The sequence below is a fragment of the Strongylocentrotus purpuratus genome, unplaced genomic scaffold (assembly GCF_000002235.5).
Source record: "Strongylocentrotus purpuratus isolate Spur 01 unplaced genomic scaffold, Spur_5.0 spur5_scaffold_6, whole genome shotgun sequence".
In the NCBI taxonomy this organism is placed as follows: Eukaryota; Metazoa; Echinodermata; class Echinoidea; order Camarodonta; family Strongylocentrotidae; genus Strongylocentrotus; species Strongylocentrotus purpuratus.
Genome location: NW_022145612.1, coordinates 36,937,789 through 36,957,706, shown reverse-complemented (window position 1 = coordinate 36,957,706; position 19,918 = coordinate 36,937,789). Strand labels below are relative to the sequence as shown.

The 19,918-nt window shown below is 39.5% G+C and overlaps 1 protein-coding gene and 1 non-coding gene across 3 annotated transcripts; both read left to right on the top strand.

The window, feature by feature from the left end:
- The first annotated feature begins 189 nt into the window (after positions 1-189).
- Positions 190-10,142, top strand: LOC577804 (retinol dehydrogenase 8). Of its 2 annotated transcripts, none has more exons than XM_030973005.1 (6): positions 190-325; positions 1,952-2,228; positions 4,489-4,668; positions 5,353-5,446; positions 6,621-6,885; positions 7,645-10,142. In XM_030973005.1, the coding sequence occupies exons 2-6, from the start codon at positions 1,964-1,966 to the stop codon at positions 7,762-7,764; spliced, it is 924 nt and encodes a 307-aa protein (XP_030828865.1). In that variant the 5' UTR covers positions 190-325; positions 1,952-1,963; the 3' UTR covers positions 7,765-10,142. The 2 variants fall into 2 exon arrangements, with proteins under 2 accessions (XP_030828865.1, XP_783105.4); XM_778012.5 differs by having other exon boundaries at positions 1,944-2,228.
- TRNAK-UUU lies at positions 2,847-2,919 on the top strand. Its single transcript has one exon. It is a non-coding gene; the product is annotated as a tRNA-Lys (tRNA).
- Positions 10,143-19,918: the final 9,776 nt, after the last annotated feature.

Genomic DNA, 19,918 nt, shown 5'->3' with positions numbered 1-19,918 from the left:
AACATTGTGTGGAGCAGGGTGGGGGTCAAAAGGACCTCGCCCCTGGATGTTCGTAGAGCGAGGTTAATTATGTGTACATTGTTGGGCGACAATGGTATATAGAGACTGATTGCGGCTCTGAGTGTCACAATAGGGACTTTTAGATTATTTTGCGTGGACTGATACGTGTGACGTCCATTCAAGGCAGTCCCCATTGTCTTCTTGCGAATCTAAAAGTCCCTAATGGTATTGAGACTGACGACTAAGTTTGATGCTGTGACTTTATAATAGTTATACGAAGAGTGCCTCTTGCAACAATCTTGATATATTCTTAGCAAAAAGTGAGGTGAGTAGAATTTAATAATAATAACTATCCTTGCTTATATAGCGCCTAACACTTGCTAAGCAGAAGTAGCGCTCTACAATAATGCAGCATAATTACCCTGGCTTTAGCAGTGCAGCTGTTACGCGCGCTGCGTTTCAAGGAATAAATTCCTACCATGTACCCATTTACTTCACCTGGGTGGAGTGTGGCAAATGTAGATCAATGTCTTGCCAAAGGACCTCTACAATTTAGACCTGATAGAATGTTTGATTATTAAAGTTGTTATTAAATGAGACCTACTCAACTCACTAATGCAATAGCTCCCCGATTATGAACGGTGGTATCTCTTGAAAACCAAATATTGTAAGAACTCCCATTTAAATCGGTGTAGCATAATATACTCGGATGCACTAATCATATTTCATACACGTACACGTTTATACTTTTTGACTTGGATGGATAGTAACAATTTCCTTTTGAAGGGGGTCATGTGAGAACGTTAAGATATACAGTAGTATGAGGCTTGTAATACAGACAATATTGTTTGTGTATGTTGCAGTCGTAATAAGTTCACATTTTATATATAAAAGCTGGACTTTGAATCGAAGTTAAACAAATTAAACGTTCATAGGTCAACGTACGATAATCTATGTTTATTTGTTCCTGGTATTAATTCCCAATACAAGCTCGCTTTTTTAGGCCTTGGCCTCTTTCTCCTTATATCATTGACCAATTAAATGTATTGTTGCAAGAGGGAAATGAATAATTAAGTGGCGTTGCTTGCCACTGAGATGAAAAGTACCTGGATACTCCCACCCCACCCCCCCTCCCCACTGGTCAGAAAGAAGCATTGATCCGCCACTGTAATTGTGAAACAAAGTGATACAGCTCACATTTTTGGGGTGGGGACCGCTGAACTAGAGGGGGCAGCGGGGGGGGGGGGGGGGTTGGAGCTGTAGCTCCCACTATTTTAGTAGACAATGTTCTATCATGCGGTACACTAGAAATTATGTTTGTTTGCATGCCCAGCCTCTCATCCTATAATATCAAAATGGCTCTGCGAACCGTCTGTCGTTCATGTTTGTGTCCTTTTATTCTAATGGAAGTTCATCCGAAGGGGTAGCGGAGGTAGAATGGGGCGCCCAGGGAAGGGGGAGGGGCAGGACATGACGTTTTCGCAATACCTTGATCATAATATTTAGGCCTAACGATACAAATCCGATGATCTGGTGGACATGTATTTTATTTTTAGTCATTCATAGGTGTAGATTCTGTAAGCATCTTATATATCTTCCGAAGTGACCTTTCCCCAAATGAATAAACTTTGACTATGGTTTGTTTCTTCGTTTTCTTTAGCCGAAGAAGGGAATGGCTAAACGACTGTTATTTGCATTTGTTTTTTATATTTTGGGGATGTCTTAACGAAATAACGCGTCCTTTTATTCAAGATCTCTTCATGATAGGCCTACGAGTATTGTAGACAAATAGATGGGCATGTGGAAGTAAGGAAAGATTTTTCCTTGGTGTAGGACAATTTAAATGTCACATACACTCAAAATCCACTCTTAAGCATTCCATAAATTATGCTCTCCATTGATTAATTTCCATTTTCATGTGTGATTTCAATTTTTATTGAAAGTCCCTTAGGTTTGTCTAAAGATGCCAGATATTGTTTTGATCAGCGGTTGTTCGTCGGGTATCGGGCTAGCAACGGCCCAGCTCCTGGCCCACGATTCGCAAAAGCGTTTCCTGGTGTACGCCACCATCCTCAAACCGTTGGAGCAAGAAGAGCAGTTCAGGTTGCAGGCAGGGGACGCCCTCAACGATACACTGTTTCCCCTGCAAGTAGATGTAACCAAGGAAGCTATGATTGTTGACGCTGTTGCCACGGTGATGAAGAAACATGGACGAATCGACGTATTAAGTACGTGAAGGTATTTTTGTTAACAATAATAGAAGCATGATTTCTTAATAAACACAAAAGACCTGTATTGAATATTCCTTAACATTTTATTGCATTTTTATTCCAAGATAGAGGTTGGAGCCAAACAATAAAAAAAAAGTTATATATATATATATATATATATAAGCCCATTGTACTCTAGCCCAAGACCTTCTATTACAGAGCTGTTGAGGAATTTTTTAAAAATAACATTCATGCCTTGTAAGATTTCTGTTTTTATAAAGCTTTCATTATTTTTACAAGCATAAAATGCCGGACATCACTTTCTTCCCGGCCTAAAGTTTTATTGCACCATTAAACTTGTCCCGGTGTGTAAACATAATTATTTGGTTATGCTTTTTTATTCTGAAATCATTATCGGAGGGGAAGACGACATCCTTGATGTCCGTTTTTTTAAAATATAGAATACGTCAGCAATTGCATTAGTCTTTGCCCCCCCCCCCCCCTCCCCCTCACTCCGGGAACGGAGAGACCGCATTCGTGTTCCCAATTTCCGATAAAGGGGTACTTTTTGCGCGACAAAGTCCGACCCGAAAATTGTTTTAAAAAATGGGTGTGTTTCTTCTTTTCTTAACCGAAGCCCGGTTAGCTCAGTCGGTAGAGCATCTGACTTTTAATCAGAGGGTCGCGGGTTCAAGTCCCTCATCGGGCGAGAGTAGACATTTTGGCGAAAATCATCCAACGACAATGGAAAAACCATTGAACAACACGACAAATCTCTCTCTGTTTGGATTCCTGTGAAATTTATTAAAGGGGGTTATATGCAGGCGCGTACGCAGGGGGGGGGGGGGGTCGAACCCCCCTCAAATTGTGTGTGTGTGTGTGTATGTGTTTTGGAGGAACCCCCCTCCCCCCCATCATTTTTTTTTGTTGCGGTTGGCTGAGTCGTGGCGAAATTGTTAGGACAAAAAAAAACAAAAAAACATATGTCCTCTTACCCCCCCCCCCCCCGCTTAATCAGCTGAGTCGTTGCGAAATTTTCGGCGCGATTTTAACATTTTAACCCTCCCCCCCCCCCCCTTCGAAAAAAAATCCTGCGTACGCGCCTGGTTATATGATATGAAAAAGTTTTTTGTTTTTCTTTCTCCCTCTCTCTCTCTCTCTTTGGACTCCTGAGAAGTTTGAAAAGGGGGTTATAAAATATCTTGAATATCATACAACGGGGCACATTGAGCAGTGTTCCGGATTTAGGGGGGGGGGGTGTCTCCAAGGCTGGAAAAGGCCGCGAAAAGCCCGCGAAAAGGGGGGGGGGTCAGAAATGTTGCCAGTTCTTAGATAGGGGGTGCGTTCAAAAGGAGGGACAATCATACACGTACCCTAAACAACACTGAGTGGGAGGCCGGGCAACGTCACGAGGACAGTCTTCAATATCAACTAAATGGGGTGTTTTACACAGAGGCGGCGCTTCTGGGGACGGGGGACATTCTTTTTATTCAAGTATCCCACAAGTGCCCCTTTCTCACAGAGGTAAAGTGCTCCCTGTTACTTCAGATAAGTGCCCTTTTTATTTCTAATAGGTGCCTGTTCCACATTTTTTATATGTATCCCTTAACACCTCTGCCAAGTGCCCCTTTTCCTTTGTAATAAGGGCCCCTTTTCCATTCTTATAAGTGCCCTTTTTACTTTGACACATGCTTTTCTTCTCTAATAAGTGTCCATTTCAACCCGATATATGCCCCTCTTTTCATTGCTCCATAACAACTAAAGGCAACTTTTTCACCAATATCCCCCAAAGCTCGCTCGCTACGCTTGTTTTAATTTACAGTTGATGTAATCAAGTTACTTTTCAGTCTATCATGATGAGATCGTGCTTAAACATCCGATCAGGATTGTTTTATTCCTCTTTATAAGATCTAAATAGTTGCAACTGAATGCGATCACACAATTCTTACATTTTACCCGCTCGCTCGCAAAAGAACGAATATTCAGATCATCACACCGAATTGCATAGTGTGGTGTTTAAATACTATCTTAGACCATGTAGAGAGAAAAAAAAATTATCAAATCATCCCTGCTGATGTATTAATCACAATGTAGGGGTATAATATCTAAAATTGTATTTTTTCGCTTTCAGATTTCCCTCTGTAGTTTTCCCCTTTTTTTCTCCAGAAAGTGCTTTTTTTTGTTGGAGCAAAAAACAAACAAAAAATGGAACAGATGTGCCAGCTAGACCTGATTTTTATCTTATATATTTACTTCATTATTGATTTATCGTTCTCAGTTAGCATTGCAGGGGTCAATATTCTCAACGTCACCGAGGCAATTAGTCTTGACGTCATGAAGAGGGTATTCGATATCAACTTCTTCGGCATGGTACGGATCGCACAGGAAGTGATTCCTGGGATGAAGAAGCAAAGGTCAGGTCGAATAATCAACATGGGCAGCATCCATGGGTTGGGAGGTAAGCACTACAATGAAGCAAACATGAAAAGAAATATGCCTACATTAGTCATAACATATTTTTTCAAACGCAAAATCTGTGTTTAGATAGCATCAAAGATTTTAGGCTATTACTTAATTATGAAGATAATTATACATTAGTTACCAATTAATTAAGTCTGCCCTTTATTGCAATCACTGTTAAGAAGGGAGAGCAGATTATCTTTCGTGTTCTACTGTTAACAAATCGACATGTTACCCGCTTGGGGATTACTCGTTTCTCCGAAGGTTCATAATTCCGAAAGACAAATTTCCCATACCAAGGGGTTCATAATTCTGAATGTTCGTAATTCCTAAAGTGAAATTGAACATTGCATCGTTGTCGGAATGACGAATCTTCGGAATATAGAATCTAATTTTATTTACGAACCCAATTTTGATTTTGTAATTTTGAAATTTCGGAATAACGGCCTTTCGGGGGGGGGGGAACAAACCTTCGGATTTATGAACCTTCAGAGAAAAAAAAACTCGTCTTGTTTATTTAAACACGGTCGCAAAGACTTTCAAGGAATCAACTTAATGACCATTCTATTTCTAATGACGTATCACCTACATAAATCATGTTCAGATTTTGATAATTATTGTAATGTTTGAACACTTGATTTCTTTAACACCTTTGCTCCTGTACGTTTTTCTTCCCTTTCAGCCTTTCCTTACATGGGTATATACGGTGCAACTAAACAGGCCATTGTGGGTTTCAGTCAGGAGATAGCTATGATTGGCAGGTTCTTCAATATATGGTAAAACTTAAACTGCTTATATTATTTTCATCAAAATATCAGATCTGCATGCTGCCAACCGCAGCCCGTTTAGCTCGTGTAGTTCGAGACAAGATTCCCATGCAAAATATCCTCATAGTTTCATGTGTATATAACGGTGTTCATTCTGCATGCATTAAATTACATCTTATTTTGATTTACGCCTCAGTAACACTAACAGGACCGACGCCATACCGAACAAAAGGAAAAATGTGGTAAGGGGTCCTTATATATAAAAATGAGGAACGGGCACCTATAGGAAAACAAAAATGGGCATTTGTCTAAAATAAAAGCGGCCACGCTTCTTTTGTTAGAGGGGGCATTTTTCTTTTTTTAAAAGTACGTTGGAGGCACCTGAAAAAATGGGGGCACTGTACCCTGTGCCTCTTGCCCCCCACCTGGAGCGCCGCCTGTATATAATCTGTTGTCATGTTTGTCTGGGAAAAACTGCGGCTGCCCCTGTAATATGACAACAATTCTTACAGTAATACAGAGCAAATTTCATATACGCTACACTCTTATTTCCACGGAGTCAAATTTCACTCTGAATGGCGTCAGCTGGGAGTCAACTCTATTCTTAGTTAAAGTGACACGGAAAAGGAGTCATCTTGACTCTGAATTAGTCAATTCTCAGCTGATGCCACACAATCCGAGTCAAATTGATTCGGAATCCGTGTCACTTTAACTAGGAATAGAGTTGACTCCCAGCTGACGCCAATTAGAGTGAAATTTGACTCCGTGGAAATAAGAGTGTATAATCATGATAATATACTAGTAAATGATAGACTATTGCTAATTAATTCGTCATAATAATTTCGTGGATCGTGCACGCAAATATGTTTTTAGCACCACGCGCAAACCAAAATTGTATTCATTGTGGCCTTGTGGGATATAAGGTCACGAGAGATTCGGGCGGAAAACCTTTGTCATCACGAGTATATTAGAGTAAACTTACGGGAAGTATAGAAGATGGGAAGGTGCCCAATACAATTCTTGGGACCAGGCCGCTTTCTGTAGTCAATTTTTTCTTAATCTTTATTGTCAAAAGATCCAAATTAGCATAAGCTTATAGTAGTAAAGCAATGTATATATATATATATATATATATATATATATATATATATATATAATGTCGTGTTCTTTTTTTTAATTATAGGGTTAGTGTTATTGAACCTGCAGGGGTCAGCACGGCCATCATGGAAAACATGATTGCCCAGCGACTAGGAGGACATGCTGAGATTGAAAGAAACACTAGTACGACCGACATCGATGGCACGCTGTCTAAGTGCTTCGACAACCCGGACATCTACCATCCCGAACTTCTCGCGACATCTGATCTTCAAAACCCGTCAGACATTGCCGAAGTCATCCTCAAAGTGGCGACGACCGACAAACCACATTTCCGTTACCAGACTTCGGAGGTAAACGTTCGTAGCACATTGCTTGCTTGTGATTAGCTATTATGTGGGCGGGGTATGATTTTATCCTCTGCCCTTTTAGTTTCTAAGTTTTACAGATTATTAAAGTGGGGCTCCATTCAGAGGCAGAGCGCGAACCATATGATATTTCACTAGGATTAGAGTTCTGTGACCGAGTTTTCCCAAACTCTTACTTTCCAAGACAATGTCCTCTTAGTAATATTGTCTCCATTGTTCCTAATTATCTATGTTTATAAGAGTTCACCGATATTATCATGAATATGGGCCTGATTGTTAATACTTTCATCATCATTAAGCCTATCATCATCATCATCATCATCATCATCATCATCATCATTATCATCACCACCACCACAATGATCAGTATCAGTGTTATTTGTTATAATTCTTCACCTTGTTGACGAATGTCGTTGCCACATCAGGGACATCACAAACATAGCAAATTTCTCACACTACATTACTGATTAGTTTAAGAGAAAATGGACTCTTTGTAAGAGTAACGGACATGACACAAGTCATAGTGAACATGGACTTGTTTTGTTTGCTGCTAACAGTTTGAAAATCTGTGATTTTTTTTTTATTAAAAAAAAAAAAAAAAAAAATGGGGGGGGGGGGGGGGTCAATTGATTTCCGGACTTATTTGCAATTTTATGATTTTTGGCTAGTAAACATTTTCCGTAGAATCGCCCATGTACCACAAAGTTATATCACGCTCTTACTCCCCCTTCTCTCCGATATCAGGCATGTCGAGCTTACGCAGAGCGATTCTTCAAGGATGTGACAGGCGATTCGCACATCGACTACCAGGTCGCTGAACTCAAGTCGTTCAGGACGAAGCTAGCAGACAAACAAGCAAACTGATTATCATGTTGGGTGGTTAAAAGACACATGCTCCGTCGAATAACCGAATTGCTATCTTCAATTCTTGATTCGAATTCACCGAACTCCATAACCGTTAATATAAGCATAACATAAAGCCCAAATGTCCACAGCCCACGAGATCGAGCACCTACATGTTTCTATCTTTCCTCAGGTTGGGTTTTCTTTAATATTTTTGTTTTTTGTCAGTCTCGTGGGCTGTCGATCTACTCGGATGACCCTTAACCCTAATCATAACTAAATAGCTTTGACGAATATCAAAGCCGGGAGTAACTGTTACCAAGGTATGACGGACCATTCTTCATTATTCGGATCACCATTGCGGGCCAAAAATGTCATGAACTCAAGGGCGTTTTTGAAGCATTTTGAATCAGGTGTGGAACCAAACCTGTCAACAGACTCACCGACAACAAAGCAAACCTCGCTAACCAGCACCCCACAGTTTTTATTTCTTGCGTCGCCCCTCTCTCAAACAGAACTTATATTTTATTACTGTTCTGACGATGTGATTTACGCACTTGAAGTTTGAAGTTCACTCAACATCTATTTTAATAGAGATAAAGGTACACATGGTACAGACGATACATGCTTTTTTATAACAAGATAAATAGTATATCAATATAAATAAAACAAAGATTACACATGATACAAAACAAGAAAAAGGTCACGGCTTTGCTAGAGCATGATGAAAGGTAAAATAAAACGGAGAGAGAGAGAGAGAGAGAGAGACCTATGACCAACTGAAAATAGTAGAGAGAAAGAAGTTTGAAGTCAAAGATCAATGTTCGAATACAGGAGCACAGTATAAAACAGATAATATGAATATGTATTTAAAGATATAGCCCGGCAGCCGTCAGCACTTTGATCAAACGAACGAGGTTCGTTAGATACCAATATCTGAGTATTGAAACATTCGGGGAAGAACCTAGTACAATGTGTTTATCCAAATGTGAATGTCTGCTGGGCCCCTCTGATGCACTTGGCCCATGGTCAAAAGGGACCTGAAATGAAACCAATTTTTACCAAATGCATGCTTGCCACAAAACACTGAATGACCCATGCCAGTCAAATTCAAATTAGATTACAGAATAAAGACGTTGTGTAAACTATACTACAAATAATTATATGGTGCTATCATACTAATCAAGACACGTAAATTCGGGCCAGCCTCAAATTAGGGCCTTTTATTCTTTTGTTTTGCTGCTGTCTATACTTCAGCAAACATGTATATTATCTGTTGATAATATTTGACTAAATTTTGATGTTTTGTATTTTGCTATTTTAAAACTTCCTGTAATTTTGTTTGATGTCAGTGAAATGAAATAAATAAATTAATAAATGTTAATGCCTGACACAGGACCAGTTATTGTTTTCGTAAATCTAACTATTTGCTGCTCTAGGCGAACTTTACAGTTTGAAAAAAAGAACATTTCTAAGAACACTTGAATCACATTAGCTTCTACACCTAGTTTGTAATTCACCGGTCTGGGCAAGATACCGACAATTTATCCCAGTAATGTTTCAGCTATAGTTCGGTTACAATGTGATTGCGTCTCTTTCTTCTCCCCCCCCCCCCCAATTCTATTGGGTTCACGTGCCTTCCGTGCAAGGGGGGGGGGGGGTAACCTCCCCAGTCCCCTTGTATATCAAGATTGACGCCCTTCATTAACTTTTGCAATTAAAGAGCCGTATTAGCTCTGCTAGAACTGTTTATTATTGGCCTTAATTATCAGTGTTATTTGATCGTTATCGGGAGGAATCTTCCGCAAATATGATATTTGGTAATTACCATAGTAACAAGGCCTTAATTTCCAGGATCTTTATTAAGATGAAACTGTAATACATCTTTCTCCTCTCTCTCTCTCTCTCTTCTCTCTCTCTCTTTCTCTCTCTCTCTCTTTTGCTTCATCCTTGTACAAACGTGAAATACTTCATCGAGAATGACGCACACTTCTTGTATATAATAATTGTGTTTGAGTTGAAATCATATTCTGTAGATATCATGATGAGTTCTTCAACTGATCTACAAATAAACTTTCGATTATTTGCCATTCTCTTATTCTATTTCTTTAAACCTGTCATGACAAAGGCAATATTCGCTTTCCATATTTTCTAGAGACAGCGTTCAAAGAACCAGATTTATTGGATCAATGGAATATTTTCGATGGACTAAGTTGTCATCATTTTATTGGCCGTTGTTGTTGTTGAAATTAATAGCGTTTTTCATCGTCGTTGGATGATTTTCGCCACGATCAATATATTTTGATTGAGTGATTGTTTGATTGATCTATTTACGAACAACAGTAACAATATGTGTACAAAATATGTCTTTGAAATATTAAAGAAATTTGCTACTCCAGCCTTGCTTCTCCAATAGTTGTTTTCATCATTCATCGTAATGAACATCCGCTTTCGGATGCCACCATCCATATTTCAATGTACGTAGCCATGGTAACATAAACCTCATAAATGAGCCAAGAGTATGACACAAAATATCTTAAGTGAGGAGAGAGAGGGGCAGGGGAGAGACATGGACAGGGATTTGGGAAAGAGAGAGACATAGAGAGAGAAAGAGAGAGAGAGAGAGAGAGAGGGCATGGGGGGAGTGACATGGACACAACGATAGTGCTTATTCTTCTGCTTTCAAATCTTCTACTTTTCTGCTCCATTTTTAGAAACGACCAAGAAGCTTTAAAACTTCATTTTGTTGGAACCTGAAAAATCATAAGACTTGTAATATTCGTTCGTTCGTGTCTCCTTAGATCAAGATTAATGCATCTTAATCTTCGGAGTAGTTGCTACAACCGGACGTGTCACACACGTTGCCCCGGGGTGTGAGATAGGACTCTTGTATAGCGTGCCCCCACTTAACATATTATACAATAACAATAAACATTATATTTAATCAAAATAATGAAACGATTATAATTACTCTCATGTTAAGGGGAAAAAATATCATATATATATATATATATATATATATATATATATATATATATATATATTATTAATCAATTGATTTGGTCGATCCAGTTCGACATTAGAACATACAATTCACATTGGGTCAACTGCATGTATCAACATCAAAATTATGATTAAGTTTGATTGACATGTTCACACAACCAAAAAGAGAAATCTGTGACAAAGTGCCCAACAGTATAGGATAATTATTATGTTCGTCCACTTTTGGCAAATAATTATACATGCCCAACTAGGATGAATTTTGCTAGCGTTTGGCAGTAAACACATAAATAGAGACAGGAACGCATATCCACGCACATCAGAACTTGGCATAAACAGTCATCTCCAGATGAGAGCTAGAGGAAAATGAGAAATAAATACAGAGGTAGAGAGAGAGAGAGAGGGGGAAGATGAGAGACGGAGAGGGAAAGATAAAGAGACAGAATTAGAAACGACTTATAAGCTTGGAAATGCAATTTTGCTGCAACCTTCAACAACTTGAGGCCATGGGAATACAAAATCTATATTATGTCAGGTTTAATGAGATCTGACTAACACGTTCTATGTAAAACAATAATGATGATAATAATTACCTCGAATGAATTGTGCTCAATTTGTATATGACAGTGATTTGACAGGATCTTATTCAAAGCGACTTTGATGGCGCATAATTATAACTGCCCTCATAGTGATTTTTATCCATGCAATTGCAATATGTAAAGAGTAAATTATTTGTATAACAATATATTACCTTATTTCAGTGGAACAGTCTTTTGTTCAATCGCTCAATGGAAATAAATGCTTATTTTCACCCAAATTAAAGATCTTCTTTTATTCTGTCCCAAGTAATACATAACAACGAGATCTTCCGTTACAAATGCAAGAGAACGAGGAGCGTAAAAGGGGCACATGTTCCTTCAGAAAAAAACCCTCCTACAATGAACAAAATGTTCAATCCACGTGAGAAATGCCCCTACCTCTAAGAAAACGATGCCCATCAGGAGGTTAATGACTATATCCCTCCGTCGTTTCATGTACCATTTTACACCATCTCATCTTCGTATTAAGGTTCCTCCGTTTCTTCTTTAAGCATATTGCATCCACTTTTTTTGGACAATTTCTAAACAAATACATTCTCGTATACACGGTATTTTGTGTATATATTTATATAAACAGTCAGACCTACTTTAGTGACCACCTGTCTACAAGGACCACATTTTTTGTTTCCCTTGAAAATGGTTTCTCATTGAAACATGTACTTAAGGAACCTGTCTACAAAGACCACCTGTCTACAAAGACCACTTTTTGTGCTTCCTTTGGGCGGTCGCTATACACAGGTTTGACTATAGTTCATTTCCTTTCTTTCTTCCGCCCCATCGATCCCGCCAACTACATTACACTGATGGGCAGATGTGATGTCTTCAGCTTGCAAGAAAGTAGCTACTGAATCAGTTTCCAAATTTATTCAGGAAGAAATGCAGGGCGTATCTGATGTGATAGCGATTCTTCCCTCTAAACCTGATTAATTCCACAGCGAGTAAGGTGGGAGAGAACAATATAGGTCACACATTTTGCTTTAACCAAAAAATCAAGTATGTTATTCTTCTATTTTTATATTCTTGCTCGGTAGCCAAGCGGAGGACTGTCGCACATTACATTGCTATTTTTACTTCGATGTTTAATTCGATGTTGAGGCATAAAGATATCCTAATTTGCCCCTCCAGGTAATGATATCTCTCTGGTATCGACTGTACTGAAGGGGGTGGCTGTACCAATATTTCCACGAGGATGGATTTGAGCTGGCTTACACTAATGTTGCACTGACTGCTGAGTCTGGTAAGGTAATTAAAGTTGTTGCACTTCATGCAGGCTCTGCGATTATTATTACCTCTGTGTCGAGAGGGACACAAATGGGCAAAACACCTTGTCCAAGGATGTAAGCATCGAGCTAGGGTCGAACTTGGGACCTCTCGTATAAGCGTATAGGAGCCTTCACCGATGCACAACAATGCTTCCCACGAACTGGCCCTTTTACTTTGTCCACCCATTAACTAGATGAACTTTGTGTCGAACTTTGTGTTAACTTCTATTTGTTGAAACATTGGCTCGTCTGGAGCCAGTCGCGTCATTTTGGGAACCTCGGCAACATCTTTTTACACTCAGCAAACGAATGAAGTTTTTCCGAAACCTTGGATTCGTGAACGCATAAATAATTGGATTTATGGTCGAATTCAACCAAACTAGAATCTCAGTCGAATCTTTAGTCAGAGCATTCAGACAGTTCCCTCCACAAAATGCACCATAGACACGACTCACAGCGAATGGCGTCCAACAAACGACAAAGGCAAGGAGTAGGGAGCTGAGCATGAAGGCAGCATGTTGCGTTCGGGAGAGCTCACGCGAAAGCTCACGCGTTTGGTGGACGCGAAAATGAACAGTTGATTCCTGTTGAACCATCATCTTTTCTACCCTTTTACTAATGACGCTACAACGTCTTTCCCTATCTTTTATGTCCTGAGGTTGAGGAGTTTTGTTACAATCCGCACAGAAATTGCAACAGATATCCTGTAGTCCAGAGAAAGATTTACTGTAGCACACTCCATTCACACTTTGTACAGTTTTACTAACATCGCTAGAATGGCATCGAACAGGTTTTGCTAATATATTACTGTCCTCTTGTTCAACAGCAGAATGTGCAGCAGAGATGTCACTACGAAGCTGACTGCTTCTTCCAATTTCATCGGCTACCAATTCAGATTCTGCGAACGCCCGCTTGTTGGTGGCATTTACAACCATTCCAGTTTGACCATTTGCGTTGTCTCTATCAAAGTAAGACGTATGTCCTTTACTTTGCACAAGGTTATTTTCATGGCTAATTTTATAACTCGTAGATCTGCGAATCCCCAAGCCATCAATGGACAAAGGTGCTCCACCTCGATTTACAATGTCTCCATCTTTTATACCATCGTCAAAGGCGCCCTGTAAACGAGAAGCCTGTTTCTTGCTCATATATTTGTTTTTATTGTTCCTTCCAAAACGCCTATCTTGTATGCAGATGCGTATGAAAACAGAGGTATTCAGAAACAGAATAACCGCTGAAGGGGTTACGATAAGTAGAACAAGAATGATCAGAGAACCGAGGAGACTATGTATTATCTGGGCGGTACAGGTTCCAAGTACGTACAGTTCTGACTCTCCGTGTATCGACGACCATGATAGCATGAGCGTTGATATGACAGGCACGACCACAAGCCAGGCTGCGACGATCATAATCTGCGATCTCCTTTTTGTGAGGAAAGACTTGTATTCCAATTTCTTCATCACGATCCAGTAGCGATCGAGACTGATGTAAATCACAGTCAGCACACTGACGCTGACGACACAGTAATCAAAAGTGGTGTAGAGTTTACAGAAGATGTCTCCTAGGACCCACCGCTTCAGAAGAAGATTCTGCAGGTACAGGGTAATGATACCAAGCCGACCAACAAGTCTGCAATAGATAGATTAAGGATGAACTGATTACCTGCAACCCTTCGGATATGGTTATCTTGTAGGTAGGAAACGATCACTAAGGAGTTTCCCGCCACCGTAACGGTAATGACGACGACGCCGATGGCGGCTATCAAGAAGTCTGTCCATGATGAAAAAGCATGTATGACCGCGACTGAAGTCAGTGTTGTTGGTGAAGTTGTAGTTGATGTAAACAGATCAGAAGTGGTCTCCATTTTGGTAGATAATGAGTTTCCAACAGGACTTAAAGCCATCCAAGATGAAAAAGCATGTGAGAGTCCGAGTCTGGAGTTACTATGGTTTGTAAAGCTGCATTAAAGACTTACCGGATCGGAAGAGGTAAATACCAGTCAGGTAATTAAAAAACATATCGTTCCAATCGAGAAGTCAGTGCAAGTCTTCCAAATATGATATTGATAGCTTTTCGCCATATAGGGGAAATACGAATAAGGCTGTAAGTCATCAGGTGTCTTTCCGAGGCATTAATCCTCATTACCAGGTCTCTAGGAGAGGACCTAAAGCCGTCGGCCGTCTGGTTACTTACTATCAAGCATTTATGCTTTCTTAGTAGTCAGGTAAAATAACCACCACCTACGTGATCTTCACTCGTCAGTTCTTACTTTTTCAAAGCAAATTCCTGTCCACTGCTAGATGTTAAAATGTTGTCAAAATAAGTGATTATTATTGTTTAAATCTTTCTCGTTTCCCTCCTATCATTCCTTATACGATATACCTTCTGTAGTCATCATCCTCTTATCAAAATATGCCAAGCATAACAATCTTACAGCTACACTCGACGTTTGACAGCCAAGAGATTTCTCCAAATTACATACCGAGTATTGCTACTAAGTAGACCGATCGGCAAACTGCGAGCTGAGTAGCTACTGATGGAGACTGATGGAGACGAGTTTAATCAGCCACAATCACACTTCCCAATACCAGAGCGGGTTTCATAATTATGAGGAAAAAACGAGACCAAAATTAATAGGTTAAATCGATGTTGCTAAATCATAATTATGCGAGTAGGTTGCATAATAATTATGAAATATGCGGTTGGTGCTCCCTAACTTGCTCCTGCGACGGTGATTTTCCACCGGGCTTTATTTCGTTAAAGGCAAAGGATCACGGATTGGGTTGCAATTGAGATTTAGATTAGGGTCATGATTAGGGTTGAGGATGATTTTGAGTCCAGGTTTAAAGTTAATAATTCGGTTGGCACGGTTAGTGTATGAAATTGATAATCTTGCTGGCAAATTTGTAACGGTTGTTGCCATTTTTACCTTATTACTTCAACATGAAAATGAATGTTACCGAATACATTTATTCAAAACAAAACGTACTCTACTCTACGTACTTTATTTTATAGCAGTGTTTTAAGTTTGTGCGTGCGTTTGCGCGTGTGTGTGCGTGTGCATGTACGTGGGTGTGGGTGTGCGTGTATGCGCGTTAAGGGGGAAAGGGCAAAGAAATAAGGGATAAGGTGCGTGAGTGCTCGTGGGTACGTGTAGAGCCGAGAACTATCTTTCATCGGCTGAAAATTAATGTAGTAATTGGAGAAGTATGATTTTGCTCATTGAAAGACAAAGTATAGAAATGTTATGAATAAACCCGTTCCTAACAATAATGTTCTATGTTTCGATGAGCAAGAAATTGTATCTAAAAAGTCATAATTATGATAACAAAAGTACAGATTAACACAGCAAAGTTTGACATGTATATACATTTTTAATAACATAAGCTGTTAATGAAAATTTAGGTTATATGCAAAGTTAAGGCAGAACAAAAACTCTGAAAAACGTCATGTGGACGTGCTACAGTATTTTCGTCGCTAAAAGGAACACAAGTGTAACGATAGTCGATAAAAAGTGAAAAAATCTAACTAAATCGACATCTTTCTACACCTGGCCTGCGTCTTAAATTACGAATCAATTGTGATTCCTTCAATCATTACAGTCTGAAATTTAATTAAAATAAGGGAAATCCATGATAATAAATTATGAAGGCTTTCTGATGTTTCGCAGTTCCGAGTAATTTTCAGGTGAGCCACGAGTTTTGCTGCGAGCGAGGTTTGTACACTCTTCTATCGATTCTGGTGTGAGTGATCTGTGCCTCGGTGGACATGGAACGGTTTAAGATTTGCGATTAATTTCAAACTAAAGTTTAGTTGGGTCTGAGCAATGTTTTCAGACATAATTTTTTATGCTGTGCTTCATGTGTTTGTTCGCTGACTAAAGAACTTTCGTCATTGATGCTCTGAGTCCAACTGCTTTAGGCCACTCTTGAAAGGAGGCTGCGTTCCTCTTTCCGGTGACCTCCTGGACGAGCAATGTTCTTCACCCGTACCTTAGCCGCGATGGTGCCGCAATCGTTCAACTGCCACGGATCCCTCATCCGATGAAATAAGTCCGCACGTATGGAGATTTATAGATGCGTACCACTATGGCCACTATTGCGGAAGCGTAGCAAAGACCTGTCATAAAAATAGAGAGATATATCATATATAAGTAAAGCTAAGAAGAATACATTAGAAGGGCACCAGTCCTAAGAAGCACCTCTGCCATCGTCGTAGTATCTCAACTCGTTAAGTCGCCCTTAATTATTAGCCGTCCTGTATGCTAACGAATCATCCAGAAATAATATAGGTTCACAATATTGCCTATACGATTTGATGTGGCGACAAAAAATGTGTTGACACTGCCAACAATTTTCTATAAATTCAACACTGGACGGGAAATCGCCCTTCCACTCCCCCCCCCCCCCCATCCCGCACTTCCCCCTTTCTTTGTCTACGTACTCTAATGAATGGCAGCCGAGTGATATATACCTACCCAAAACGGTAGCGAATCCATGATGATGATGAACAATATTTCCTATGGTTCGGACATCGGTGTCCAACTTGACGAGGAGTTCTTCCCCGAGTATACTGAAGGTTCTGATGGCCCGTAGTCCGATGGTGCTGATTAAGAAAATCACAAAAACGACAGTCAACTTTTCCATCTTTGCTTTCAGGACAAAAGAACTGGTTGTCTCAGTGACTCAAAGCATCAATGTTGCATTATAGCGCCAGATTGAACGGCACCTGCAGTCACAGATATCTGTCATTCCCGCAGCAAATGGCCTTGTCCTTGGACGTCCGTTTTCGTTCTAAATCTCTCTTTAGTTTCTTCTTGTTCTGGTATAGGCTCTCCTTGCGCATCCGGTAGTTCTTCTTGACTCGAAGATGAGTTGCGCAATGAAGAAATTTTGAAACAATTGACTACGTAAAATCATGTAAATCGAAATTTGTCATTCGCTCTGCTGCAACGAGTTTATGATAGTCTGGCGTGGTGGTTACAAAAATATCATTATAGTGTTTGCCTCACGACAAAGCATCGTCTTTTCATGTTATCTAGGTTATTATGCTATATCTGTGCAGGCGTAATTGTGGTATAACAATATCAATATACGCTTGACTGGGTACTTATAGTTAATGTCAGGGTGTTGCTAGAATATTTTCAATCGAGGGTCGGCGTGTTGGTACATGGTACAATTCACTGACAGTGGTGAGAATTGGATCAACAACATAATCATGTACTGCTTCAACTCAAATTGATAATTTTTATATTAATTTACATGCTGTGGTGCCGTATATACCGGTACTTCAGATAATTATGTAGTTCAATAGGCCTACACATTATTTTGGCGATTATTTTATCTCCCTAATTACACTTGGTATGTGGGGCAGCACCTCGCATGTTCCGGCGAAAAGTACCTCGACTGTCTCCTGTACACAAACCGTATTCCTAACTAAACAACCCTGGACCCAGTTGCGATCCTATCCCTAATCCTATATCTTTTACGAAAATAATACCTGAGCATAATTATGTCGTATGTCAGAGTACATCCCCTCCCCCCCCCCCCCCCCAAAACAAAAAATAGAAAGACATATAGATGAATAAACAAATAACAATCATAATCGTTTGCTTCTTTGAAATAGACCAAAGAGGGATCACGTGCGTAGTACCAAAAGATCATACAAAGTCACTGGAACCTTTAACTTTCATACTGTTCAGTTCAGTAATTTATTGACTCTATGATTGATCTGGAACCTTTGTATTGTGCATGTGAATGGACTTTGAGCCCTTAAACAACACCCACAAATAAATTATCATCGGCATTGTCAATGTCATTCTATAAATATCGTAAAACGATAAACAATTTGCGATCATGTTCTGCTTTTAATATCATTGTAGATGAGTCAAACTCGCCAATCGGCCTAGCTATTGAAGGCGGATTGGCACCACCTTCTTTCAAAATGTCTATTTACACATTAGTTTGGCTAATGTGCAAGTTTAAACTTGTGGAAATATTATACGTAACTAGTATGTGTGCGTGGGTGCGCGTGCATGTGTGTGTTATTCATAGACAAATAAAGTATGACTCTTTGATTTTGTGACAACCCCTTGTTCAATAAGTCTAGCTACGCCAGTGTATAAATTATGATGGATTCACCAAAGAGATTCGATCATACACAGTATGTCCTCACAACTAACAGCGCCCTCACCTGCCTTCCGTCACAGCTCGCGGGTCGACATCTTTAAACCAGTGCAGCGCAGCAAAACCATAGCCACCGATCGAAGTGACTAAAGCGGTCCAAACTGACTGTGGAAATTAATTCAATGCGATCGATTGTTCTGTTCAGCGCGCATTTTCATATTTGATTTAGTTGTCAAAACCCACGCATCAAATTATTCTGTCTGCCGAAATTTAGCCTGATTCTGGACAAAAAAATAAATACACATGGTAATTTTTGCCAAAAAAGTGACCGAATTGACCATATTTGTTCTGATGGGGGTCCATTCCTCCATTCGACATTTCTTTTCTATAGCATCAGGGCACATCTTTACATGAAATATTCCCATTAAATCTCCTTTGATGATAATAACGATTAAAGAAATTATCCCTGACCAAAGTGAACATAATAGTCAGTTTTGGCCAAAAAATTGGCCGAAATAATAATAATAATAATAGTGGGTTCTTGTATAGCGCTTATGTCTGTCAGATTTGACACTCCTGGCGCTTCCGATTATTACCCTAGCTTAATTAGCGCGGCTACCATTACGGTGCTCTAGCATTTCAAGGATTAAAGCGGCCAGGTACCCATTTACATCACCTGGGTTGAGTGACCAAATGACCAAAACAGTTTGAGTTGGGTCAATCAGCGCAAAATCTTACCTGGATAATTTATGCAAACCTTTCCCACCAAAAATTATGAATAAATCCCCTTATATTCTTGTGTATACAACGATTTCACAGTTGATATTTTTTCGATTTTTGCCCCGACTATAGACTGGTGTCGCTAGAGGACATGCCAGTTGTGAATCCAACGTATTCACTAATTCTGGGTTATAACAATTTATTGCGTGATGGACATACTGTTTTGATCATGAAAACGTAAATAAACCAACAAAAAAATTATGGAAATCATATTTTACTGACAGCACATAACATATTGTTCGGCACGCGGTCGCGACGAAAGAAAGAAAAAGAGAACAAATTTAATACCAATTGAATTTGACTGGATATATATATATATATTTTTAATACGGATAATGCATTATACCACCACTCAATTTGGGTTTACTGTCTCTCTCTTTCTTTCAAAATCTTTCTCAATTTTAATTGT

What these genes read in the sequence shown, in the direction of transcription:
- LOC577804 (XM_030973005.1), top strand. Translation starts at nt 1,964, where the DNA reads ATGCCAGATATTGTTTTGATCAGCGGTTGTTCGTCGGGTATCGGGCTA. An exon ending in TGGACGAATCGACGTATTAA is followed by an intron (nt 2,229 to 4,488) that starts GTACGTGAAGGT and finishes TATCGTTCTCAG; the next exon opens with TTAGCATTGCAGGGGTCAAT. An exon ending in GGCAGGTTCTTCAATATATG is followed by an intron (nt 5,447 to 6,620) that starts GTAAAACTTAAA and finishes TTTTAATTATAG; the next exon opens with GGTTAGTGTTATTGAACCTG.